This window comes from Hypomesus nipponensis, chromosome 4 (assembly GCF_054491055.1).
Source record: "Hypomesus nipponensis isolate SF chromosome 4, ASM5449105v1, whole genome shotgun sequence".
In the NCBI taxonomy this organism is placed as follows: Eukaryota; Metazoa; Chordata; class Actinopteri; order Osmeriformes; family Osmeridae; genus Hypomesus; species Hypomesus nipponensis.
This window is the reverse complement of record NC_140364.1, coordinates 13,607,072-13,634,176: the sequence shown is the minus strand read 5'-3', so window position 1 is coordinate 13,634,176 and position 27,105 is coordinate 13,607,072. Positions and strand designations below refer to the sequence as shown.

The 27,105-nt window shown below is 43.9% G+C and overlaps 2 protein-coding genes across 2 annotated transcripts; both read right to left on the bottom strand.

Moving 5' to 3' along the window:
* Nucleotides 1-4,844: 4,844 nt before the first annotated feature.
* lratd2a (LRAT domain containing 2a) lies at nucleotides 4,845-6,603 on the bottom strand. Its single transcript, XM_084695611.1, has one exon. It carries the CDS (start codon nucleotides 6,175-6,177, stop codon nucleotides 5,341-5,343), a length of 837 nt encoding a protein of 278 aa, XP_084551737.1. The 5' UTR covers nucleotides 6,178-6,603; the 3' UTR covers nucleotides 4,845-5,340.
* A 2,727-nt stretch (nucleotides 6,604-9,330) lies between these two features.
* Nucleotides 9,331-25,659, bottom strand: fam91a1 (family with sequence similarity 91 member A1). The gene is made up of 24 exons (XM_084696802.1): nucleotides 25,402-25,659; nucleotides 24,777-24,861; nucleotides 24,076-24,227; nucleotides 22,884-22,941; nucleotides 21,899-21,966; nucleotides 21,454-21,567; nucleotides 21,078-21,168; nucleotides 20,517-20,579; nucleotides 19,666-19,772; nucleotides 19,360-19,398; nucleotides 18,306-18,418; nucleotides 17,034-17,143; nucleotides 16,599-16,708; nucleotides 16,398-16,484; nucleotides 16,067-16,196; nucleotides 15,648-15,796; nucleotides 14,890-15,024; nucleotides 14,340-14,453; nucleotides 14,155-14,227; nucleotides 13,475-13,621; nucleotides 12,700-12,801; nucleotides 12,353-12,476; nucleotides 12,164-12,233; nucleotides 9,331-11,735 (listed from the first exon to the last, which is right to left on the bottom strand). The coding sequence occupies exons 1-24, from the start codon at nucleotides 25,471-25,473 to the stop codon at nucleotides 11,547-11,549; spliced, it is 2,502 nt and encodes an 833-aa protein (XP_084552928.1). The 5' UTR covers nucleotides 25,474-25,659; the 3' UTR covers nucleotides 9,331-11,546.
* Between the last annotated feature and the right edge of the window lie 1,446 nt (nucleotides 25,660-27,105).

The window sequence follows — 27,105 nt, the reverse complement described above, 5'->3', positions numbered from 1 at the left end:
TCAAGTTAGAATAAGGCACTCGGCTGTTGCTCTCCCCACGCAGTGATTCTCCTTTGTGCTCGCTCTCCGTGCTATTACAACCTCCTGACATTGCAATCAGGCCTCTTGAAGCACTGGAATTTCCACTGCTTTGATTGACCCAGCAGGCACTCTGGGTAAGAGTGATCAAAATATGCCTCGTGCGGAGTTAGCTCACTGTCGGAGGATTGATCCATAGAAATATGATGGAACGCAGAAATGAAAGTGCTTTGAAAGCGGCAAACAAGGGGTGAAAAACAATATTCGTTAAGCGAACAGCTATTGAGGTGACTTTAACTGCCTTAAAGAAAGCGCGTGTTTACAGACGGGAAAAACACATTGTTTTCCGACCATACTGGCCTTTGTCAACCATTTTCCCATCAACGTCCTGCTCTTGGTTTTATTTGAAGTTATTACGAGATTAAAGATACCTTTTAAAAGCACCGAGAGAACCAGCTTGAATTTGGTGAGCGGATCATCATATGCATGCTTCTCCCATGTTCCTTAATGATAGCTTTCATCCCTGTAATCAAATGGGCTTTTTGCTTTTAAGAATAGATAAACAAGATCAAGCAGCCCTTCATGTTTCAAATGTCGACTTTGGATGTTCAAAAGAAGACAAAAGCGAACATAAAGTGAAACATTACCGTTCTGTCAGAAGCAGTTTGTGAAGCAATTAATGTTGTGGCTTTCATGTGTTCATGTGCACGTGTGTGGTTACGGTAATAAAAAAATAAGTAAACCCAACCATTTACTTTTCAGGGACAGTTTCTGCCATATAGCTCAGCATGCGGCTCACTTCACTGTGTACCCATCAGTGATATCAGTCATCCATTCAGTCATTCGAATGGGGGATCGTTCTGTATTTTGTGCACTGTAGAATACACAGTCACAAACCAAATGCTCCAAACTCAATCCCAGAGAGGTGAACGGTAGTGTGTCCAAACTCTTGAAAACTGACAGGCACAAAAGGGGCAGCCCTGCCATGTGCACAGACACTGGGGGGAGCCCTATGAGGGGACCACGTTCAAATCTACTTCCGGTTTGAAGTTACATTTTAAACACAGGATCTCCAATGACCTTACTCTTCCACCCATAAAACCACTTTAACACGAATGGAGAGAAAGGAACCTAATTTATGAGTTGTAGGTGACTTCCTCTCACTCCAGTTTTCCAAAGCCTTGGTGAGAACAGTGACACAGATACAGTTCGCAACTCCCTGGTCCCCTGATCACCAGACAGATGGCATGTGCCAGCTAGGAGGCTGCGCACGGCTGTCGGCTGTCATGAGATTAACTACCAAACACCATCAAAATTACATGACCAGTATGCTCCTATGTAACAGTGCATTGGCAAAAGAAACCCTTAAAGCCTATTTAAATCATATGTCGTTCATATTCAATCAAGGGGTCTGTGCCAAACAGCGGAAGAGTTTGGTAAGAGGAGAGAAAAAGGCTCTCCAAATACAAGCATGTCACAGATATACTTCCTTGAGTGTTAAGATTAAATGTATTTTCCTTGATAGCAGTTGGAAAAATGATTAATAATTGTACTTAAGGACCTAGACAAGATAACGTGGGAGGACACAAAGCATCATGACAGGGAGTCAGATGGCTGAGCGGTGAGGGAGTCGCGCTAGTAATCAGAAGGTTGCCGGATCGATTCCCTGCGGCCAAATGACGAGGCACTTCACCCTACTTGCCTCGGGGGGAATGTCCCTGTACTAACTGTAAGTTGCTCTGGATAAGAGCGTCTGCTAAATGACTAAATGTAAATCATGCAAATCTTGTATTGGCAAATGCACACCTCCCTAACACCTTAGGGGTGTAAGGTTCAATTACAGAGATGGCAAGAAAAAGAAATGTGTTCTGTTGTAGATTACACAACTGGTGAAACACCAAGCATGTCTGGGAGAAACAAACCTGTGTTTTACAAATCATTTAAAGAAATGTTGGATAACGAATAGAACGCTTTGAAACGTTTCACTTTCCCCTGCAGTCGTACTTAATATGAAGATTGGCAATGAGTGTGGTGCTTAGAACATCACGCTTTAAAAACAAGCAATCATCCACTCTGTTTCATGACGGCTGTTTACGTGTTTGGCAGGTAACAGAAAGTCTTTACAGTATGAGGAACTAGGAATGCAAATCAACTCAAACATTACAAATACTGCCTTCGTGCTTACCGTATACAATTTCTCAACATCTATAAGCTCCCTCAGAGATATAAACTGCGTGTTTTTTATATTTAAAAAAAGTGTGGCCATGATACATATGGACGTTTTACGTAAGCCTTACCTGCACACTCAATCTACAGTATTTATTACATTGCCTTTAACCTTCATGGAACACAGCACAACAGTGCTGATGACTGAGCTGATTCAAGCAGCACGCAATGCTAATTCTCCTTCGACTCACATTGTATAGCTTATCCGTGATAAGTGCAGATGTTAAATACAAAACTACCAACTAATCTTCTGGAATATTTGCATAATTTTACACATGGCTTCACAGAATTAAGGAGTTTTAAGTCCTCTGGCCTTGAGAATACTCTGGGAACACTGTGACCAGAATAAAATAAACAAACAGGAGAGTTATGCACAGGTATTAACAGGACATCATTATTTTCTATCAGAAAAAAAACGCTTTAAGCAATAAGGGATATTACCACAAAATTTAATGAAATAACCCTCCAGGTGTTTGGGTAAGCGACACTAATTGGTTTGATGAAAGAAAAGTTTGGTGTCCTCATAAAATATGCAAATGAGAACAACACAAGTTGATAAAGTTTGGGTTCACATTGAAAACTCCAATGCTGCTGGATTTGATGAAGCACAACACGAAGCCAATCCCGTGGAACACTGCCAGAAAATGCACTAACAGGTCAGAGCAATTGGAAAACATTGTAGGGCTGACATATCGAAATCACCGCTTGCGTCCTCCAATTTAGCTGGTTAATCGTCCAACTACTTATAATTGAAAAACCACAGCGTGTACCTTTAACAGTTGACCAAATATCCCTAAATATATCCTACTTGTCGCTGCCTCTCCTCACTAGAGAGCCACTGTCACCCGTCTACCTGAAGTGACGCACAAAAGACGGCCGAGTTGCCATTGTGAGCGACCATTACTCACCCTCTGCCTGTCAGGTGCAATCACTGCCTTTCCTCCCCGCCACCGTCTGTTAGCCCAGTGTGGTCTCTGGGAAGAGGAGATTGAGGTTGAATCATAAAACACTCGCGTGGTCACAGTGTGCCCTTTGTTTTCGGTGGCTTTAGAGACAGGCCTGGCAGGCTTTGTGTATGTTTGCAAGAGTGATTCACTTTCCGTGGGTCTCTAGGGGCCTATTCCTAGAGTTCTTTTGTTTTTTTTGTGTGTCTTTTAGGAGATGTTTCAGTCTAGTTAACATTTGATTGGCTGTTAATCACCCGAGCACATCGCTGCAGGTTTGCTCATAGGTGAACCTTGTGATTACACTCTAAATTGCAGCTCTACTAGTCTTGGAGAAGTACTTGTTTCTGAAAATTGACTGTGTGCACGCGTGTGGTTAACCTGCAGGTTCTGCTCCATATGTCCTCCTTCAACCCACTCTCAAGCAGTTTATCATTTGGCAACACCCTGCTCTCTCGTAATAGAGCCATTTTCCTCCATCTGCATTCCATGGATGAGAAACACGCGCGTATACCTGTAGGCAAGAATAGACAATTGCGTACAATTGGGTCTGCTCTGGAACATTGATCGACTCCACGCTTTATTCCACTTAGTACTGCTAGTTTATGTACCTTTAGTATAGATAGTCCACATATTTAAATTTTAGGTTCCTACATCTTTATTGTATGCACCTTCCTGCCAAAGTAAATTCCTTGTCGGTGAAACTTTCATGGCGAATAAATCCCATTCTGATTCTTTCATTTACAACCATTTGAGAAAGAGGAGAGGAGTTGATATCTGATGATTATGGTTTCTAACTGAGCCAGACAGTGGGTGAACACTGAGCTCAGTGTCTGAAGAGAACAGGAAGAGCTGCCGTGCCGACCGTTACACGGCCTCGCAAGGAGACAGGGGAACATCCTGTCGTTTTCTGCATTCTCCGTTTTGGATCCTTGAGAGCGGTAACATCACATGCAACCTTCTCTGATGCCATATGCTCCCACCAATTAAGAGAGAGCCTGATGAACCAGTGCTAGCGTACGTGAGACACACACACACACACACACACACAAATTCTTAACAAATACACTAAAAGAAAGTGTTCGTACCCACACAGTCCAATCTTTCAGCATTGTCCTCTTTTAGCTCAAGACCAGATTTCAACATAAAAAAATAAAGAGTAGAAGTTAACTGGGGAAGTTAACTGTGAAGACTGGCATACGAAGGCATAGCAACTATGAAGGCAAGCCTCATACAAAACATTGCTTCACGTTATCCAATGTCGATGGCCTCGACAAGCTTGGCACAGTAAAACATACATAAAAAAATGCTGCTTGAAACTATGAATTGAGAAATGGTAGCCAGTGAGGAAGCCAGAGAGAGGGAATGAGTGAACCAAGGCCACACATACAACTAACTGCCCACCCATATCAAGTTGTAGAACTATTGAGGGAATAATGATCACGAAAGATGTGAAACCATACACTTAAAAAGGTAAAAGAGTAGGCCAAACCGAACTCTTAATAATTCATGCCCTTGAATTTGACACTGAAACACAATGTGCATCTCACAAGAGGACGTGTTTCTGGGAGGAGAGAGGATGACCGGGTATCAAGCAGCCAGGCAGGCTTTCAGCCTCTTAAGGTGGTGAGAAGGTGTAGGAAGAGAAGTTCAAAATTCAAATGCGAGACGTAATTTTACTTGATTTGAACAGTTGGTACAGTCAATTTGATTAATGTCGTCTGACATTACAAAATTATTTCATATTCTGATATGACTTTAAAAGGCTCAATTCCTATTTTCAACAGCTATTTCAAGAGATATTTTGTACTAACAGATGGGGTAGTAAAATGGAATTTGTAATTGTACTTTCATGGGATGAAGACTATTGTTGGCTAGTAAGATATCAACTTAAGTCATTTATATTCAAAGGTTAATGCAACAGCAGCATGGATTTCTAACGGTTGAACCTTTAAGGCTAAAGTAACTTGGTCCAGTGCATTAAAATATTTAGTCAAGACTATTATGACACATGATTCATTTCAATCACCGAGCACTTTAAGGCTTGCTTGCATTAAATGCACCTTGGAATTTGGCCATAAACATTTTTGTATAAAAATCACAAAGAGATACCCTGCACAGCCACAATTTCAAAGTCATCAAATAATCAACTTCACAGCAGGTTCTGAAATGTTTCACTGGGCGCAGTATCATTTTTGATCTCCACAACACTTTTCAAATGATTGGCCAGTTCCTGGATCACAGACGTCTTGCCGACCTGGTCGTTTCTCCTCTTCTCCATAATCAAGTCTTCCAGACTCTGAAATTCGAGCACGTGTGTCTGTTTGTCCGACATGAATATTTTCAACCTGTACGGTTGTTTTCCTATTCGTATTTCTCCGCCCATTTTGAACTCGCGCTTACCGAATCGACACCAAGCGGCGAAGCACTCCGAATTTCTCCAACTCAGCTCTCGCTCCTTTGAACCAACCTGTTCCATCGCGTTCTGCACAACCATATCAGGACCAAAGGGTTTGAACTTGTACAGTTCGTTAACAATCCTGCATCTTCTGCCTTGGCTAGCATCTATCAAAAAGCTGTTCTTGACTTCAGCGCGGTGCAAGTGCACGACCTGTAAGTCTCCAACATAAACTGCCCAGTGTGGATACTGACCGGTTGCGACAAACTCTACCAAGTCACCCGCTTTGCATATGTTGAGTAAATTCTCTGGAGAGCGTGTTTCCAGGTCTGAACTCCTGATGCTTTTATCATAAATGCATTCGTCTCGATTGTAAACGGCACATTCGACCTCGTTGCACTTGTCGTAGTGTTTCTCTTCCTGATTTTGGTCTCCTGTTCCTTCGACATTTTCCTCCAATTCGTCGTCATCATTCGAAAAAATGTATGATACTCCGATCCGTGGACCTTCTTCGGTGTCCAACCCGTTTGGGTCCACTGTCGGAACTTCTGCATAACTTAAATGTGACAGCTTGTCCACTTGATTTCCCATGCCACTTCTGCTTTGAAATGTGATAGATGCTGGTGGAGGACGCGGCTCCACCTGTTACCACTGGGAGAACGCTGCCATCTGCCAAACCGTAGGCACGACCGCACAAAAGTCACTAAAACCTTGCCAATAGGCTCGAATCCATCGAGAGCTCCAGGTCTCTCGAAATACACACAGTGACTTAAATTTCCAAGTGGATCTGTTTTCTACGCTGATGAAGGGAAAATTAGGCTTTTATTTTACAAAGTCGTATCTTCATCCACGTGTAGCTTGGTTCTTCACGCGAAAGTTAAAACGTTGTCTGCTCCTCAATACGTAAAAGGAGGCAGGACATGTGTTACCCTTGGTTGAAAACAATGAACTCGTCCAAATATTACTTCCGAACTGTAGTCTGCATCAAGATCCCGACTGAACTGCGTGCGCGACCACGACGGCAGATCTCGCGCTTGGCACAGCTAGAGCTGCTCTTACACACTGGTTCCCATTTAAAGTGGAAGTGTGCAATTTCAGCATGGCACAATCAGATGTCATGTCAATCAGTTATGACAATCTATGTAAAGTCAACGTTGTATCACTTTATTTCTAGGCGAGAAAGCGTTTTCTACATATCTTGCACAGACACTGTATTTTTGACTGTCATAGGCTGCTGTGAAAATGTCATTCCAACCTAGGTAAAACACAAAAAGCTATTCTACAAAATGGTCATAGTGTGTTCTAATGGATCTGCACAGTACTTGAGGGTTTAGGTTGGTTGAGGGGCAGTTCCATGGGCGTATGTGAAGCCCTCTGTGACATGCTTGCGTGTAAAAAGGGCTATACAAATAAATTTGATTTGATTTGATTTGATACTGAATTCCATGCATGCAATATATATTGAGATATAGAGAGAATTGTGCCCATGGAGAGGATACAGAGAAAGAAAAATGTGGAGTAATTTGAATATCCATTAGCACAGAGAAAGACTGGTATATTGACATACTAAAACTACAATTATGTATGAACATTGGAATATGTCTGGAAAAAGTTCAGGTACGTTTGTTGTACAGAGGTTTATGATAGAAAAGGCTGAGGCGACAGCTCTCTGCTACAATAATTCAAACATCAGAGATAAACCAAAACCAATCAAAACCCCCCGATTGCATCATGGATATCAGGTTGGTTTATGATTGGATGCAGTTTATCTTTGATTCACACATTCTCGAATGCAGACATTGACTTCCTGTTGCTTTCGTATTCGTATTCCACTGGAACATTGGTCAGACAGAAACTATCACAGTCACCACTCCCCCATCTAACAAAGTCAAGATGACAAACTGAGATATGTCCTGTCATACTTTGCCACTATCAATTTCTCTCCCAATTTCCTTAAGTTCCACAGTCCTCCATTGTGGGTGGCATCTTCATGTGACCTCCTTGTCTGACACACCAACCAAACCATCTCAGGTGACTTATTCGTCCTTGGCATGTGTAAACAAAAGACAATCACTGATCTGGTCAACCTGGGCATGAGAGGTCACATATTTTGAAAGCTGTCGTCCGGTAAAAAATCTTTTATTGAAAATATTCTTCTGATTGCTGTTGTCAGAATATGTGCAGCAGCTTGTCCAGACCTTTTGGACTGGGGGGCCCAAAGTGGGTCACTGACTTATGCAGGGGTGGCATGAAGTACGTACACACACACCACATCTGAGTAGCATTGGTTTCAGGCATCTTGCACTTGCCAAGTCAAAGTTAGCAGAAGGTGTATTTTGTGGCCAGGTCCAACACAGCCCTGCCTGGAAATGCACCCCCAAATAACTTCTGTCCTGTAATATCCTAGCATCAAATGATTCTTACTGTATATTGAGGGGACTAGTATGAGTAACCATGTTTCACCCGTCTGGCTCTTTCTTAGTAAGAGTTAGCAAGGGTTGCATTTTGTGGCTAGGCCCAAAAAAGGCCCACCACAGCCCTGCCCTGAAATGTATCGGTATTATATTGATATATCAACAGATATGCTACCACAGCGGTAGTAGTGGTCGTGCTTGACATGAAGGTGGACAGTTTGACCTCAGGTGCCGATAGATGTCGGCCAAGATTAACATCTTGCGGTCTGTGTCTTGGAACAAGAGGTCACATATTTTGATAGCTGTCGTCAGATGGACATTCTTTTTTTGTTTTTAGTAGAAAAAATATTTTTGGAAGATGGTTGACACAAAAAAACAGTTCATTCGAATCTTCCTTTTTCTTGCCTATTGTCCTTAAATCATCAACATCAACGCGTCATTTCAGTTGGAAGTCTGCGTCAGTAATTTTGTCAGTTATTTCAGATGTCCTAGTTACTTAAATAAGGAGGAATTGACAGGGTGTTGACACCAAGCCCCTGCCTGTGCCTGTGATTATCAGGCCCCAGTATCCTCAGACGGAGTGACCCAGTTTGTGCCCTCAGTGGCCCCTGGTGATACTGTATAATTTGCAGCGCTGGGAAATTGCAGGAACAGAAGGATGTAGTCAATTAGGCTGGCTACATGTGCCTGATGGAGGCACAGCTGGGGGCATCCCGACCCTGCAATCACAATTCTTCACCCTTCTACCAGGAGTTAATGCTTCTCTCCATCCATTTAAAAGTGCCTGGTTGGTAAAAAAATCAGGAGATTGAGCAAAATACCAGCAATTTCTTTTTTTTCTTTTTTTTGAGGAAAGGAGGTGTGTTTGTATGCACAATTTGTGCAAAATAACCAACATAATGATTACCTACTAGCACTTTAGTCTCTGCTCTTTATCTACGACGTAAGAATCCATCTTACCAATCTTGAAGTTATTATGTTGTGCCCAAACCACAGTGGTTCGGCCCAAACCACAGTGGTTCAGCCGAAACCACAGTGGTTCGGCCCAAACAACGTCCTATGAGGAACTACTGGCAGCTACAGGCATGGTTGAAGCTAGCCCTTGATAAACAGTGATTGACAGATGGTTCATCCAATCACTAGTGTAATGTATTTATGAAAGTGCCTGCCCTTTTCCGAAGTTCAGGAGGTTCAGGTTAGTTTTCAAAAGCCCAAGACAAGGAAAAAAAAACGCCCAAACCCAGAATATTACTGGCTGCGAGCCAAAAGCATAGCGACCAGGAAATTAAAAATATCACTGCACACACATTCTGGCAGGGGGGGGGGGGAATATGTTTGTCTTATTACATATTTATTTATATATTCATATACTTTTTACACATTTTTTTGTTGTCATTTGAACAAATATCAAGGAATGGGGCGATGGAGGATGTGGTGAAGGAATGTCACCTGTTTTTGAACCTGTTGAATTACAGGATCCTTAATTATTATTATTCACACAGTCCCATCGAACAAGCTACAACAAAGAAACTTCCTACAATGCAAGGTAACGTTATATAAAACTAGCAGGGGTGTTTTTTCTAACACTGGTGTAGAAGGTGAGAAGGGTCATTGAATGGACCCACCAGACATTCATGGTAGACTGATGTTAAGGAAGGAGGACACAGGCATGTAGGAGTGTAGAGTTTAGGGGTAGGTAAAGGTGTGAACATTGCACTATATACACATACACACACACACACAATACATACAATGATCTCTACATACACGTCATGCTTTGACTGGACCTCATGTTAGGCTTTTTTCTTTTCCTTCCTTATTACTATAAACAACCACTACATGGCTCCAAACAGGCAACAACAAAAAAAACACAAGTCCTTCTGCTTAATGGAAACTAGTGGGATTCTCTGAGAACCACTTCTGACTGACATCACAGGAAACTCTTCTAGCATCGAGCTAAAACTCTAGACAGTAACTTAAGCTCCTGTGACTGTCCAGTTTGGTGTTCTGGACTAGTGTCTCTATAGGAGACGTGTATTGGAAGTCTGTTTGATTTCGCTCAGAACTGTCTCTTTTCAGACAAGCACCATTGCTTTTGTTTACAAGGTCAATGAAATCAAGGGCACCTCCCCTGTGCCTGACTGTGTTTGCGACTCCTGGTTCCGCAGTCTAGATTCAGATTTTTGCACAACACAGTTGTGAACAAATCCCCTTGGAGAGCAGGGGGACCAACGCCAGGACAGTCCCCAGCTGTGCACCGCACATAGCTGGGACCAGGAGAGGGACCTTTCTGCTACTTTAGATGCACTTGATTAAACTTGCCCTGCTTGCAGAGATGGCAAAGGTGTGCCCTTGGATATTGGTTTCATTGTGCTGGGAAAGATGAATGTAACACACCTGAATGTGAATTAGTACATATTCGACCCAGGAGGAACCATTCCAATACAAAATATAGGGCTAATTATGTTATAAGGCAGCAAAATAAAAGATACATAAAAAAAAAAAAAAAAAACACAAAAAAACTATATATTTGGTCTTTGGTGTTCCCTGAAACAGAGAGAGATTGCAGTGATTAAACAGAGGTTCATCAGGTCACACCGTAACCTATCACTGCTGTGTTCTAGAACAAAACACCACCTACTGGCATCCTAGATCTCTGGAAACCATGCACATAACACAGCAAGTCAAATTGTAAAAAGTAAAACTCCTTATATTGGTACATACTGGTTCTCTATGAGGAAATGGTAGGCCTGCATATTCATATGCAGTATATTCTCTTCAGGCTGTTATATTACGTACTGTACACATCATATTTATCCACAGGGTAGGGCACCACAAAGTGCAAATAAAAGGAAAAAAACGATGTTGTCTTTTCTAGAACTTCAATGCGTAAACAAGGCAGTTCATTAAATAGTTGTGCAAAGGAATCATGCAACAGATCACTGAATGGGTGTGTGTGTGGGGGGGGCAGAGTGAGCGGCCTGGTCCGGTTACAGGATTGGTCCTATATATCTTTAACCAGCTTTCCCAAGAGTCTGTCAACACTGGTCAGTCAGTGTCAAGGTTAATTTGTGATTCTTTTTTGTTGTCGAGAACATCAAACAAACTGAGTATTTAGGCAAAATACAGAAAACATCCATTGATATCGTACACTTTGTGGTACTGTGTGACATCTGCCAAAAACATTGCTCGTTTCAGTTGGGTCCATTTCGTTTTTTTTTGTTTTTTAAAACGTCGTCAGGTTCAGTTGTTACACCAGTACCACTTGAACAGACCATCACAGACTGGGCTAGCAACGCCACAGCAAAGTTCACACTGGCTTTATATAAACACAAGCAATCACATACTGTAGTGGCTTGAGGGGGTTGGTGTTGATGAGGGCTGTTCCTTTGGGGAAATGGACTGGACAGGACTGGCGGAGGGGCGCGTGACGGTCGTAGCCAGGAGGGCGACGGGTGTGGTCTTACAGGCAGGCGTGGAAGCAGGGGGCGGGGCTTCGTGTGGGCAGGAGTTCCTTCGTGATGTGCAGGTGTGGGGAGGCGGGGCTTAGGCTGGTTGGTCCTTCTGCAGGGCGGAGATGTGTAGAGGGGGCGGGGCCCGGCCAGACCATTCCCTCAGTGTGCCGTCCTTGAAGAGTAGGTTGAGGGCAGGCAGGGGCACGCCGCTCTCCGCAGGCGGCTGGCTGAGAGGGCCCGACACCCCGCTGTCTGGGTCTGCTGCTGGCTGACTGCCGTCCTGAGGGGTGGAGGGGAGGGAGGGAGGGAGGGAGGGAGGGGGAGAGGGAGGGAGGGAGGGAGGGAGGGAGGGAGGGAGGGAGGGAGGGAGGGAGGGAGGGAGGGAGGGAGGGAGGGAGGGAGGGAGGGAGGGAGGGAGGGAGGGAGGGAGGGAGGGAGGGAGGGAGGGAGGGAGGGAGGGAGGGAGGGAGGGAGGGAGGGAGGGAAAGAATAATGGGAGGATGGGGGATACACAGTACAAGGTCAGTGTCACTAGTCAGGATACCCCTAAATAAATGATGTGGTATTCAGATGTTGCTTTAGTGAGAAAGTAATCTATTTTAAGTACAAGTGGAAAAAATAGTCAGTGCTATTGTGCAAAAATGTTCTGTTTCAAAGCGGTCAGTCTCTAAGATCAAACTTCAAAAGGAAAGCAAAGAAAGCTCTCACCTGGAACGACTGAACAAAACTCAAGACCTTCAGCGAAAGCTTCCGGCTAGAGTAAAGTAACTCTTGAAGGCTGAAATAAATGCATAAAAAAAAAAAAAAGATATCAAACTTGTAGACAGAATCCATTTTTTTTGTTTTTGCCATTTATTTCCAAGACAGAAAGCGGCCAGTCTGAAGTGATTTAGCCACCTGTCTCTGCCACAGAGCTTGTGGGAGGCAATCTTCCGACACACTTTGCGGTTGAGCTCTGAGCTGAAGAGGGGCATCCCAAAACACAACTCCAGAGGGACCCACTCGTCCTCGCTGAAAGACCCTGTGTGTGTGTGTGTGTGTGTGTGTGTGTGAGAAGGAGAGAGAGGGTTCGAAAAATGGATGGATTAAAGCACACATATCCAAAACCGGAAATTCATACAGTCACGTAAGAGAATGCTGCGTAAGGCACAGTTAGTCCACAGATGAGCCTTCTTCCAGGTGGAGGCGATCGCCCCAGACCATGTGACTCTACCTGACCCCACACACCACACCTGAGGACCTACCTTCTGACCCCTTCCCTTTGCCCTCTCCGTTCTCCTCTGTCACCAGCTCAAAGGACTCAGTGCTCCCGTTGGTGTCAAAGCCCCCACCCAGGTGAGTGTCACCTGAACCCAGGGAGGGGAGGGGAGGGGAGGGGGGAGAGAGAGGGCTAAAGTTAAGTCAAAATTTGTGTCTGCTTCCAAAACCAGGATTAGACCAAACCATTCTAAAAAAGTATATATATATTTTTTTTAATACATATTCACACCGAGATCTCTTTATAGCGGCGGGGGGGGGGGGGAGGGGGGGAGGAATTCCATCCCCAAATGGACAATGAAGTTGCATCTCCTTAAATCAAACCTGACAATCCACTTATGGTGCAATTGAGCCCAATCTTTTGTGTCGGCCTCATTCCCTGCCATATCTCATCTCAGTCTGTGCAGCTGTAATGCATTATCGAGGATGTTATCAGTGTGAAAAGTAGCATCTCTATCAGGAGTAGTGGAATTGATCTTTACCGGATTGATCTTCTCCGTGTAAACAGTAAGTTTAGATCCTAAGAGTTTGATCCTTGTTTATTAGCAAAGCGAATGTTTATTTGCACGAACAAAGAAATTAGACAATTGGTGGCGATAGTTATCAAATTTCCTCCATGAAAGGGAAACTGATTGGGACTTGTTGATCCTCAGTTGTCAGGTGTGTGTTTCTCTCTGTACCTATGAGCATGCCAATTTGAGCAAATGTGTGTTTCAATGCATATATTATTGTGTCTGTGTGTCTGTGTGTGCGGTTCCCCACCCCTGCAGTCGTTGGCGTCGCTGCCCCTGCGACGGTGCCTGTTGTTGGGGTTGAGCATGGTGACGTAGCCACACTGGTGCTCCAGGTCCACCTGCTCCCTCAAAGTCAGCAGAGCCTTGTGCACGCACATGTTGGAGCTGGAGTACTCTGCACAGACGAGACACCCAGTTACTCAAGACATACGTTCCCCCATTCACCAAGTCATCTCCCTTCACTTCTCATGTCATTTGTTTTGTTTTCGTCTTCCCTTGCCGCATTTAAAGGGGTTGGACATCTCTCTCTCCCTGGAGTTGACATTTGTGAAGCCCTTTGTTCCCGAAAGCGGTGTGCAACAAGCCTTTGTGCGCTTCTAAAAAAGGTCTATACAAATCGAATTCACTTTGATGGTACATTTTGTTGGTGACAAGCCAGACAGCCTTGCTGAAGTCGATGAACTGAGGAACGACAGATGGGACACGCAGGAGTGTGCAGCAGACCTGCATCCCAGGCATGGGACACAAATGAAGCGCCCCTAGGCATCAGCATTTAAATATTCAAGTGTGTTATTACTGTTTGGTTAAACCAATAGCCTTACACCTGGGTAGTAATGAACTTAAATCTATCTGGGAGTGAAGTTAGCTCTCCTGGGGATTGTTAACTTTGAGTCACGACAGCCTGGGGTTTCCTCATGGAGAACGTACCTCCTTTCAGGTCGTCTTCGTCGAACGGGAAGGGAATATGGATGGTGTCTCCGTGTCCCTGTATGCCATGGCCCTGGACGCACAGAGAAAATCCACTTCATTGAGGGAGATTAAGATGCAAACATTGGCACAAAAAAAAAGTGCTTACTTGCATTCAATCCTCCTATATTTGTGTGTGTCCGTACCTGGATGAGGACAGCAGAGTGGGTCAGGGCGTCATTAAGCATAGCGAGCACGTTGGAGGTTGAGACCACGCCAGGGTCATGACCCCAGGAAGTGATCAGCAGCCTGTCGTAAACCTACAACACACCGACCACATAACTTTCACTGACATGTAGTCATTTAGCAGACGCTCTTATCCAAAGCGACTTACAGTAAGTACAGGGACATTCCCCCCGAGGCAAGTAGGGTGAAGTGCCTTGCCCAAGGAGACACCATCATTTAGCACAGCCGGGAATCGAACCCGCAACCTTCTGATTACTAGCCCGATTTCCTAACCACTCAGCCACCTGACTCCCCTTACTGTACATACTGCGTACAAGTAAATGGATAAATATCTTAAAACCATCTTGGATCTCAAATCTATGAGCCAAGTGTTAGCAAAGTGTAAAACACACACACACACAACCTTTTTTTTATTAAATTGTAATTCATCCCTTGTACCACACATAGCATCTCTTACGGTGTGTCTGACACAGAGAAAAGGATCTTTGACCGCGGACATCAAACACAAACCTGGAAGATGTCGGGAAGCTTCCGGAGGCGAGAGCCCTTGGACAGCAGCAGAGAGGGCGGGCCCTGACCAGTCACATGGTACAGGTAGAGTTTGAACCAGATGGAACCCACCTCGGGGATGGCTGGGCCGATGTGCTGGAGGAACACACACACACACACGTTAGATAAATAAAACACCCTTCCACATGGGTGGGTGTGCACACACACACACACACACACACCACAGGTCCCTGGAATGACTTTTGTTGACCCCCGAGGGAGGGGCTGTTGGCTCCAGTATGTTAGTTTGCATCAGAGGAAAGAGGAAAACAAACCAAAACACAAACAACAGGAGCAGGAGGCGCAGCGAGGGAACACCGGAGAGAAGAGAGAACCGTTTTTTCGTTTTTGTTTTCAGGTTCCTGAATCTTTCTCTTTTTCTTTCACTTCAAAGGCTGCCTCCTGATGGGAGGGGCTTGCCTCCTGGTGGGAGGGGCTTGCCTCCTGATGGGAGGGGCTTGGAGGCTGGCCAGGTGCTGGGGGAGCCTGTGGAGTCTCGGGTGTGTGGAGGAGGAGGGGGTATCTCAGGCTGTGCGTTCACGCAGCGCACACACACACACAACTCAGACACGAAGCAAGTAAACACTCATGCACACACACAAACATTGTAAAGGATAGGTGCACAAAGCAACCCAACACACAGCCACACACACACACACACACACACACACTCGTTAAACAGGTGAGTGTGACGGGGAGGTAGGGTGAAGTGGGTTTACCTGGGGCGTGCAGCTGCTGATTGGCCGGATTTCGTTGCTGAGCGGCGCCATGGAGACCAGCAGTTTGTAGTTCTTGTTGAGGACTCGGCTGCAGGTTGCCGGGTCCAGACCCAGTAGACTCTCACAGCGAAGCAGGTCCAGGGGAAGGCCTGGAGGAGGGAAACATGACATTCAGATGTTTCGCTTCCACAAACAACAAGGGAGAAGGTGGTAACAGGGGGGAGGTTAGGGCCCTGATGAGCTAAAGGCCCAACACCGTGATTTCCCTGCATGATCTCTCTCTCTTTATATAATTGTATCACTTTTTCCCTGTTTCCTGTTACCCATGTCCTCATTGCATCACATTACAGGGTGTCCACAAACAACATCCAGTCTGGTACCAGGGGGTGTGAGCGAGGACAGAGGCCAGGATAGGTTACCGATGTTGGGCATGTCAGGCCCCTGGTCGAAGGTGAGCTCCTTGTTGTATCGCAGGAAGAGGATGGTGTTCCTGAGGGTCAGCGCGTGGTCAAAGTATCTCTGGGCCTCCCCCTCTGCTGTGCTCTCCACCTGACCGGGAGAGAGAGGGCTTCCTGGTCAGATTGTGTGCATGTGCACGTGTGTGTGTGTGTTGTTTGCATCTTGGTCTGCTGCCTCTGGCAAAGTGACACCCAACATCCACACAGCATACTTTCCTTCGCAGAGCTACATAAGGCTTCACAGTGCTTCATAAGGGTTTACAGTGCTTCATAAGGGTTCATAAGGACACACCTTCTCCAGCTCAGCCAGGAAGCTGTCCAGGGTCTCGTCCGACAGCTTCCCGACCTCGAACATGGTCACCGCATGGCTCTTTAGGTTCTGAGAAACACACACACACACAGCATATAATGGATCAAATTATAGTAACAGGACCAGTGAAGAAACCAGTACACACACACACACACACACACACTTCTCCCTGTAGACACTCACAGGCGACAGGTTGCCCATCATGAGGAAGGCGGTGAGGGTGGAGTCAAACAGGAAGGCGATTCTCTTGGTGGGCGGAGCCGGGGCGCTTAGGCTGCCCACGCTGGCTGTGTCTGTGGCAGAGAGAAAACTACATGTCCCATAATGCCTCTGGGCTGGCCCTCAGGGGGGCTACCCATGGGGTTCCATTAGGCAGCAAGTGCCTGGGATTACAGCGTACGCTAACGAGTGACAAAAATATGCTCCCACGCACACATTTATATCCATGAAGGTCACAGCAGTAACCCATTACTAGTATAACTCATATACCTTATAACATTTAAGATATTATCAACACAACAATAATACATTTAACTGTTAATGTTTCACTATTTAGGCCATGTTCAACTTGTTGTAAAGTAGGTGTTGCATTTAAACACCAGGGTGGTGCGGGGGTACCTTGGTCCTCCAGGCTGGTGGTGTCTGTGTCTGTGGCAGACGAGCCCCCCTCCACGACTGGGCTGCCCTGCTCCCACGACAGCAGCATTTTCTGGGGGTCCATGGTTGTCCTGTGACACCCACAGAACACAGCATGGTGTTCAGTCTGTCTGCATGGAAGTCCTCTTTCAGATGCAACCAAAGCAAGCAAAGATCTGTTCTAGACATTTTTGCCATGTCTGGTAACAGATCAAGAATGTAACGCAACTCGAGGTTGAGGTTCTCAGCTGACTAGGCAGGAAGGACTGAAATATATATATATATATATATATATATATCTGTGAAAATGACTGGTGTTAGACAGTTTGAGTGGGATGTGTGAGGTAACTGCAGGTTTCTGAAAGGAGAACTGACTGCGGTGAAAATTGTGCAATTACATAAGTGCAAATATTTGATGCACTCAAGGTTTTGTTTTTTTGTTTTTTACACGGGGATGAAGTTCACATAAATGCTTAGTGTCTGGATGCAAGAACAGGCCTTGAGAAAGGATGGATGTAAAGATAAACGAAAAAAAATGCATGTGATTATTATTTTATTATTGGCAGATATGCTTTGCGACAAAAAAAAAAGAACAAAAAAATTGCTGTGGAAATGTCTTAAGCTTTGCTCTCGTCACTGTGCAAATGTACCAAGCCCATTTCCTGAGGGGTAAAACATTGTTGGGCAAGATATGGCCTGACGGTTGGAAAACAACCTTGAGGAAAACATTTGAAAATCAAAATCAAGACCGCCCTGAAATATCTCAACCTGCACGATGTCCTTAAACCACCTTTGTTTCTGCTAACACACATCCTTATGCAACAGACGTGGTCACGCTAGTCGTCGGAAGACACACACGGCCAATCTTGCCCAACTCGGCACTTTCAACTCGGAAAGCGCGACCACTAGCTACGCCAAAGAAAGCTGGTGCGGGTGGTGTGTATACATACATACTTAAGGAGTAGGTTTAGCCAATTCACGTCGGCTACACTCGCCTATAAGGAAGTCACTGAGCTGTACCTCAGAGACTTGGTTAGAGAGTCTCTCCGCTTGAAATTATAAGATTTAACAGAATTATCAGAATGATTGTTGAAACTTTTTAGTCTCTTGGTTCCACTTTCGTCTGAATTAAACATGTGTAAATTATTCATCTTCAGACAGAAGTATGTACGCATTTACAAGCAAATCAACCAAAGTATGGTGGAAAAACGTTAAGACGGAGATTAAATAACGGCATATGGTCAAAATGCCTACTTTAGTCTGTTGACGGAGGGGGCACTTTTCCAGGTGGGGTGGAGTAGGTCCGAACTGAATGCATGTCCCTTCTTCAGGGCAAAGCCCAGTCGACAGTACATGGACACTGCATTCTGATGGAACAGTAGAAATGACATTAACAAAACATCCAGTCGAAACTTGCTAAATGTCACTTGAAACTGGACAAAGCATTATCAAAGTCTATTAGCGGTTTTTATAGACTTGCAATCCCGTGTATCGTTGCTTTATTCATGAAGGTGAATGAACCTTTCATTCACGATGCCTGTTATACAAATGCTATTCTAATTTAAACTCAATATTTTTGAGAATTTGAGAAAAGAGAAAGCGACATTTTGAGTGGTATTTACTAGTCATAGCAGGACTGAATGGTCTTAGAAAATTCCTGCTTTGCACGGATCGTTTTGAAAAAGCGTTCAGGAAAATTTCTGACACCCAAACGATTAAAGTTAAAAGTAGCCTACTACCCCGCTGTGTCACATTCAACATTACTATTAAAGATTAAAAGAACATTTCACCAAATATCCCTGAAGTACAGCACTTAAATAAACAAGAAGTGACATTCAATGAGTGTCTCTCTCACTGCCGAGTCCATTTCTCCTAAGGTGGTTCGTTGTCTCGCAGCACAGTGACAAGAACTGTGGCAAAACTAGGTCAGAGATGGGATTTGACTCAAACGCTTCAACCTCATAGTTGCCTCTGTAGTCAGGTGGGGGGGGGGGGGGGGGGGCAAGTGTTTAATGAGAGGGCCACATTAGTTCCGCTTTTGGCGCTAGCGCATTAAATAATAATAAGTTGATCAAGTTATTTCATTTCGCCCCATAAAACCTACTGGGAGTTCTGTTCTAAAACCTTTCCAGATTGCAGTGGAACCCTTTCAGATGGCTTCACTTTTGTTGGCATCAATTTAAGAGTCAGCTTCGCCACAGATTCAAATAGTGTCACCAAATAGTGTCACCAAATATCGCAACTTAGGCAACTTCAAATAGGGTCCTGCCTTGATACCCTCTTACCACACCCTGCAAGGAGAACCCACCTTCACTAGACCCAAGTCAATCTCCAGTACGTTTGCAAGCTGCATGGAGACAGAGGGAGAGTGGGAAGGAGAGAAAGAGAAAGAAACAGAGGGAGAGAGGGAGAGAGAAAGAGAGACAGAAAGAGAGACAGAGAGAGACAGAGAGAGACAGAGAGAGAGAGAGAGAGAGAGACAAGAGGAGGTCAGAAGAAGCTGGTGAGACCGTTATGACATCACTTCTCTTTGTCTCAAAAGCAAACGATAATACAAATCATTGTTTACAGGTACTGGACCGAAATCAAGCATGTTGTGCAAAACCCAACCCACCTCTGATACGTTTGTCTGCTCGTCAATGGAGACAAATATTTTGTAGAGGAGAGTCTCAAAATAATCACCCTGAACTCTGTTCATCACAAACCCTTCAAGAGGGGGCACTGAAATAGTAGATGACATAAGTATGGAGGGGTTAGGCAATGGGAACAGCAAGACAGAAATGTAGGTTAAAGAAAAAAATATCAAAACATTTTTTCAATGGTGTCAGAATGTATTTGGAGCCCTTAACTTTTGGCCATTTTTTTGGGCGATTTATTTCTAATTGGATCAAATTGCAATTTTTCCCCATTCCTATACACTTACTTATAGTTAAAGTGAAAACATGTTTTTAAGAATGTTAGCAAATTTATGGAAAATCAAATACTGATCTCATTTACATAAGTATTCAGACTCTTGTTGTGGCAAATTGTGGTCAGATGCATCTAATTTGCTTCACTTATCCTTGAAACGTGTACAAATGACTGGAGTAGAGCACTGAATAAGTATGTAAATAAATGGTAATATTTTTGACTTTTTCTAAAATTGCAAACATTTCTTTAAAACTGTGTGTAGCTGAATGGTTACAAAAACAACACTTATCTTTTTACAAAGAAACAATCTACAACACAGTAAATAGTGCTAAAAGGGAAGCCACCTTAGGGATCTAAAAGGTATCCACATTTTCTTTACCCTGTTCACAGCCAAATGGGTCTGTAATGATGCCATTACCTCATTGACAATCATTAAGCACTCATTTACCCATAATCCTCAACCATCAGTGCCCTGGACTTTGCCGTGAAATAAAGACTGATTGCTTTCTATCTAGAACTCTTGGCAGGACAACACAAGACAGGTGGTATACACACCTGAGATGCAGCTGTCATCAGATATGGGCACATCTAAGTAGATGTAGCCTCTGTTGTATAGACCTGGGGAACACACGAGAGAGTCACACTTTGGATGTTTTGAACCATCAGTCAAATGGTAATTAACAAAAGAAAAAGTGATCTGTTTGTAATGTACCTAGCTTAATTTCATTTCACAACAGAGCAACAACGTCCAAATGAAAGCTTGAACACCCAGTACAATGGATTCAACCACTAACTACTGTAACTTTTAAACAGAGCTGTAAAATTCACCCACAAAAAAAGCAATGTTTCATTTTAATGTAAAAAAGCAACCTTCCCTTCCCTGAAACTACTTCTGTTAGTGATTGCAGCCTGTGGCCTGATATGGCCCGCGAGTCTCAATCTCATAAAGCCCAAGCACAGCTGCAACACCAGTACATGTAAGGCCAAAGACGGCTTTTCACTGGAAATTGTTCTTCAATAAAACTCAAGTTTAACAGTATAGCCAGGCAGATACAGATACATACACTAATGCCGTTTTTGCAAGAAGGGGAGTAGGGTGGAGGAGACAGCACTTACTAAGAACTACGTTGTACTCCATTGATCCAGCCAGCTGAGGTCCTGAATCGATCATCTTATCGATGGCCTTCCTTTCTGCCGTGGAGCAGATCTGTAATCAAACACAACACACACAGCTGCTGGCATTTTAAGTGTGTGTGTGTGGCAGATGGACAGTGGAGGGAAGAAAAGCACCACGTGAAATCAATCAGAAAGAAGCAGGGACGAAATCTGACCAGTTTGGATAGTCGTAGTGGTGGCACATGGACGTTTAATAGACGAAAAATCGACAACAACTATAAGATGCATGCTCAATCTCAGTGTTGCTTTTGGTACAGTGCAATTGTGCAACGTTCTGCTCTGGGCTGGTCAGAGTGGACGAGGACTGAGACAGTACCCTGATGTCGTCCTCGGTGATGTATCCTGTCTGCGCCACCCACCACGGCTCCACAGAGATCTCCACAGGCTTGGAGGGAAGTAGGTCTCGAGCCGATTTTCTACGAAAGAATTTCTGATGGGAAAAACAAAGGGCAGGTGGTGTGGGCAAGGTCATGGGGAAATTAAAATATGATGTTATTATATGTATATAACTTGTTTGAGGGCAAACATTTTATATTTCTAGTGGTTTCTACAACTAAGTTCAAATTCTATAATGGGCATAAAAAGGTTTGATGGAAAATATATACATATCAAATGTGTCCATTTACCACACGTCTCATGACTTCATTCAAGTAAATAATTTAGTTTATTGTTGAACCTCTGTATAATCCTTGTGTCTAGAGGCAGTCATGAAATACAGTACAGGAAACAGAAGGTGAGTTGTTGACAAATGTCATTCTTACTTTGGAGGACCTGCACTGGTTCATCAGGTCAATGTACTGGTTTCTTCCTATGCCCATCAGCCTTAGACCTGAGGTGGGAAGGGAACATGAGTTCCTCCTCATTTCAATCGATGCCTCAACAGTTGTAGTCATTAGAGAATAATTTCTCTGATGGTTAACTTAGTTCAGAAGAAGTTCAACATTGTTAGTCTTGATTTAACAGAAGGAACTCTTTTGCAGTCAAGGTGTCTCCACAAATTTCTGTCTCAAGTTTTGTCAACTTCCTGCAAGTTGTGATATATTCTACCTTAGTCACACGTTACTTTTTACTGATTTGACCATTTTGCAGCAGCAAATGGCAGGGGAAGATATCCTGATTAGTGTCTGCCTACCCAGACTCAGCTAAGCAAAAGGTAAATTGGAAAATAATTGCTTTTCCTGAAATGTCCACAACTCAAAGAGTCTGATGCACCACTGAATGAACCATCTAAACCCCCACCCACTCACTCACTCACTCACTAAATCACTCTCCATTCCCAGTCCTTGGGTACCTGCGGCGTGATAATGTGTGCGCCGTGGTGAAAACTAGGCAGGGAATCGGCAATCAAGGTTCGAGATTTAAAGAGAAGTTCAAAATTGTGATGTCCATTGCTGCCCCTAATCCAGGTGTGAGTGAGTTGCAAAAAGACCACTGCAGCTTCATTCTTTCCAGAGATCAGAGCAGAGAAGCCCTCCGATCCCAGGTTTGGCTGCCTGATGGCGGCTTTCTGTCAGGCTGTCACAGGGGACAGACCTCCATCTGCCCACTGCCAAAACCTAGTTCATCTGATGGCTATCACTTAAATAACCCTGCAAAACTACCGCGTTTGAAATTGCAGTTTTGCGACAGTGACTTGGGTCAGTTCAAAGCAAAATGCTGGCTAACTACTACTGTAACTATGAGACACATACGATACATATGCAAAGGGTTAATCAGATAAAGATAATTGGCTAACAAGAGACTTACAGTCAGCAGCAGTGAAGTTAGGCAGGGAGTCATAACTTTTCTCACTGTTCATGATGTCCTATAAGTGGGAAGCAATCACAAAAATAAATAAATACATTAAACCAATTTCCCTCCTTGTACTACCATTTCCTTAGCTTTGATTAATTGTGAACAGATAAAGTCGCAGAGCTAATTTCCAACTTCCCATTTTCACCAAGCACATAAAAGGGATTATCAAAGTATGTCATATCCCTCTTTCAGTCATGTAGATGGTTTGGCAAAATGTGACTTTGCGAGCGAGAAAGCACATTTCTACATTTTTCCACACAGAACCAAAATCATGCGGCTTTGTGTTCAGAGCAGCATGACAATGAAAACAGATTCTGAATGTTAAACCAGTCTGTTATTCACTTGAAATAGAACAATCGCAAAATCAATCTCAAAAGGCTGCAATGGAACTAACAAACCTTCCAATGAGTCACAATCTAGACCTTGGAACTCATTACTAATGCGTTTACCATTTAAGATATGACAGTGGGTCTGACTAAAAAACAGTCCTTATGTATTCAGTTACAGTACACAAAGGCACACACACACACACACACACACACACAGAACTTGGATAGACAAAGTCCACCTAGTTATCACATGACATGAGCTGAGGTGGTCGGTCGAGAGTAACAATGATTTCCAGCCACTTGTTAGCGGGGGATGGTAGACATTAAGTTATAATGCTAAAAACAACCGCATAGTGAACACACGTGAATAACATTTAGAGCAAAACCTTTTGACCACCCGACACTATAGGTTCAATTCTGCCAAAAAGGCCTTTTTGTTACACCAATTTTTTACTAATGGTCTTTCTCCTGGGGCTCAAAAGATTGTGTTGACTAAGCAGCCTACCCTGAAAACATTTTTTCCACACCTGCCTCGTGCCAAAAGCACTTGGCACAGCTTGTGAGTGGCAGTCATTTTTTAAAGTCACAAAAACAACATATGCACAAGGGGGGGAAAAAAGCACAAATAAGGAGATTAAAAATTGAAATGACAATCCATGCCAGATTGATTATCTCCACGATGTCGATTATCTCCACGATGTTGATTATCTCCACGATGTTGTGCATGATCCTCCACAACGTCAGTTTCAATTGAACCGTGTCACAATCTCTATTACATTTTTAGCACAAGGCAGTCGCAAGACAAGGCATCGTACCTCCATGATTCCTATGTAGTAGGAGAAAGGAGTGATCCTCAGGCCTTTCACCATGATGTCAGACAGATGGTAGGGGTACAGCATCAGGTGATCCCTGCTGTACTTGAGCAGTTCCTCATAATACTTTCTTTCATCCTTCCTCACGTGTCGCACTGCACAGACGGGGACACATCCAAGGGGGGGAAATGGGGAGTCAGGTGGCTGAGCGGTTAGGGAATCGGGCTAGTAATCAGAAGGCTGCCGGTTCGATTCCTGGCAGTTCGCAAAATTTAAACAAATGACGTTGTCTTTGGGCAAGGCACTTAGCCCTACTTGCCTCGGAGGAATGTCCCTGTACTTACTGTAAGTCACTCTGGATAAGAGCATCTGATAAATGACTAAATGTAAATGAATTAGCTAAACAATTATTGGATCAAAAGATGCATCGAGGCCCTGCAACTCAATTTGGGACTTCATTTTGGTGACAGCTATAATGCGACTTGATAATAATGCATAAAGAAACGGCATTTACATGTGACATCATGCATGTATAACATTACAAGTCATGAGTGTGGATATTACTTATCTCGCTGTTAATTAAGTAGGTATAGTGCAGCTTTGTGTTGAACATAACCAACATGGTAGGCTATTAGACAATATCTTGTGCTGACATCAATTAATTAGTAGAAGCAATGAGGAGAGCTGATATCTAGGATGCTCACCTAGGTTATTGCGGAATCTTAGTTGATTCCGAATACTGTACAGCAAAACATGCTTCTCATATTCTCGCTGCGAATTTCCCAGGCTCTGTAAAACAAGACAGGATACTGCAATGGACAGAGATAATGCAAAAGGACACTTGAGTGCCGTATTTACTATTACTTACTAGCTTGACATTGACAGTGTGCAGTCAAGCACTGGCATGCACCCGCCTCCAGTTAAACACGACATCTTGGTATAATAGCTCGGTGGTGGTGGGATCAGGTGGGATTTACACAAGGAAAGCTATAGGCTATAGCTAGCTTGCAGCAACACATTTAGCTTGGTACTATCAAAGAAAATACTAACAATATTCCTTCGCGATTATAGCTAGTTTACGTAAATACAATTTGTATGCATACAGTATCATCGTATCACTCGTCGAGTCATGTGATGGAGATTAGCTTCAGCTAGCATAGCTAATGTACTGGTGCTTTGAAGATGGTCCGTTGTGGCTTTCGACTGAATGACAAACTCAGTGCCAATGCAGGTGCATATGGTTACACAAACGGCGCTCGTGGGGACGCTTACTTCTCACCGTATAAATACAGATTCCATGAATGACAAATCGCTCAAGCGATGACTTACCTGTTTGACATTTGCTGGTAGCTTGTTCCACGGATAATTCTGCCTAATGTGAAATTCCACGTCAGTGTTCATTGCTTCTGGAATCGGGACTCAAGATAACAGCAACGGGCTTCTGGGCAAGTCCAAGATGACTATACCCCCCGACACTTAACAAATGAACAAAATAACTTTGAAGTTGGCGATGTTTGCAATCTGTATAGGTTTCCTTTTCAGTAAATGCCCACTTCCTTGTTGTATTTTCGTGCCACCGTTCGTCACGCTTTTAGTTATGTTCGTCACTTCCGTCCGAGGCGTGACCAATGAGGTGTTGCAAACGGAGGGGGGTCGTTAACGATCTACCCATTGCGATGACGCGTTGATTGATTTGATTAATGGATGCTTAAGGCACACATTCTATATTGCAAGTGTACCCCAGTTTGCAGTCCGTTTGTAGTAAACTTGTGACACAAAATGAACACGTCTACATGTCCTCGAATGGGTCTTTGAATGTGTTTTCAATAGCACTTAACTTACCCTACACTTGCAATGTCAGTTGTGTCGTTTTTGTTGCTAAATACATCTGGTAGTGACATAATTTCCGATATTCCAGAGAAAACCATATAAACTCATTCAAACAATGGGAGGGGACACACGTTCAATGTGCCGTCCAATCATATTTCTTAAAGATGAACACTAATATCCCCTGCAATATTTTAATGCAATTGAATTGTATTACATTTTTGTAGTGTTTAAAAGTGTACAAGTATATAACGTGTTATTTGAATTTGGCCAAATCCACAGGTTCGGTCATAGAGAAGCTGTTGTGCGTACACGCAACTTGCCAGTAAATTAGGCTGTCACTGGGTAACCAGAATAAACAGTATAGAGTTACCCTTCAACAGTTGACCAAACCAAAACTGTATGCCCAGACGAATGACGAGGCCTAACCAGCAGACGTCTTACTCATGTCAAACATGTCTTGCTGTGTTATTCAATCTATCCCGCTGCATCTCTGATTCCACCATGTATGCAGTTAAACAAACATGACGGTAACTCATCTCATCTCCTCCGGAAAAGAGCGGTAAAGGAGGGGTGGGTTGTCAGATCAGTGGTCTGCAATCTGGAGTTATGTTGGAAGATATAGCAGGACTTCCATGTTATATTACTGTTATTGGAAATAGCCACAAGCACTGTACGTTTTAAAGACACCCTTCTAAACACGTGTGGGGTGAGGAAATGTATTGATGTAAATACAGTATATATATAGTATATAAATCTTTATTTCAGACGCCAAGTTCCATATAAAATAACAGACATAGAGCTATAAAAAAGAGAAAAACAAAAGCAGTAAGGTAGTTAGGTATAACTTTCTATAAGAGATTATGGCCTCAGAGAGCCCTCCCTCACCTACCACCTCCACCCAGGCCCACCACCACTTCAGCCCTCCACAGGCTCACCTCGGGGGAAACCGAGGTAACTGGTTCTGGAGGCTTCAGCTGTTGCCCTGCCTCAGGATGGGCCATCAGCGCCGGCCTATATTTACCCACTTCCTGGATTGCACAAACTGTGGCAGGGTGGCAACTGGGGGGGGGGCAGGGCAGAGGCGTGTAGAGGAGGTGTGTTGGGGGGGGGGGGGGGGTAAGGGTCGAGGGCAGCGGCAGAATCAAACGCCATCCTGGGTGTGCTTCCAGGGGCTGAACCAGGACCCCATAGTCTTCCTGCCAT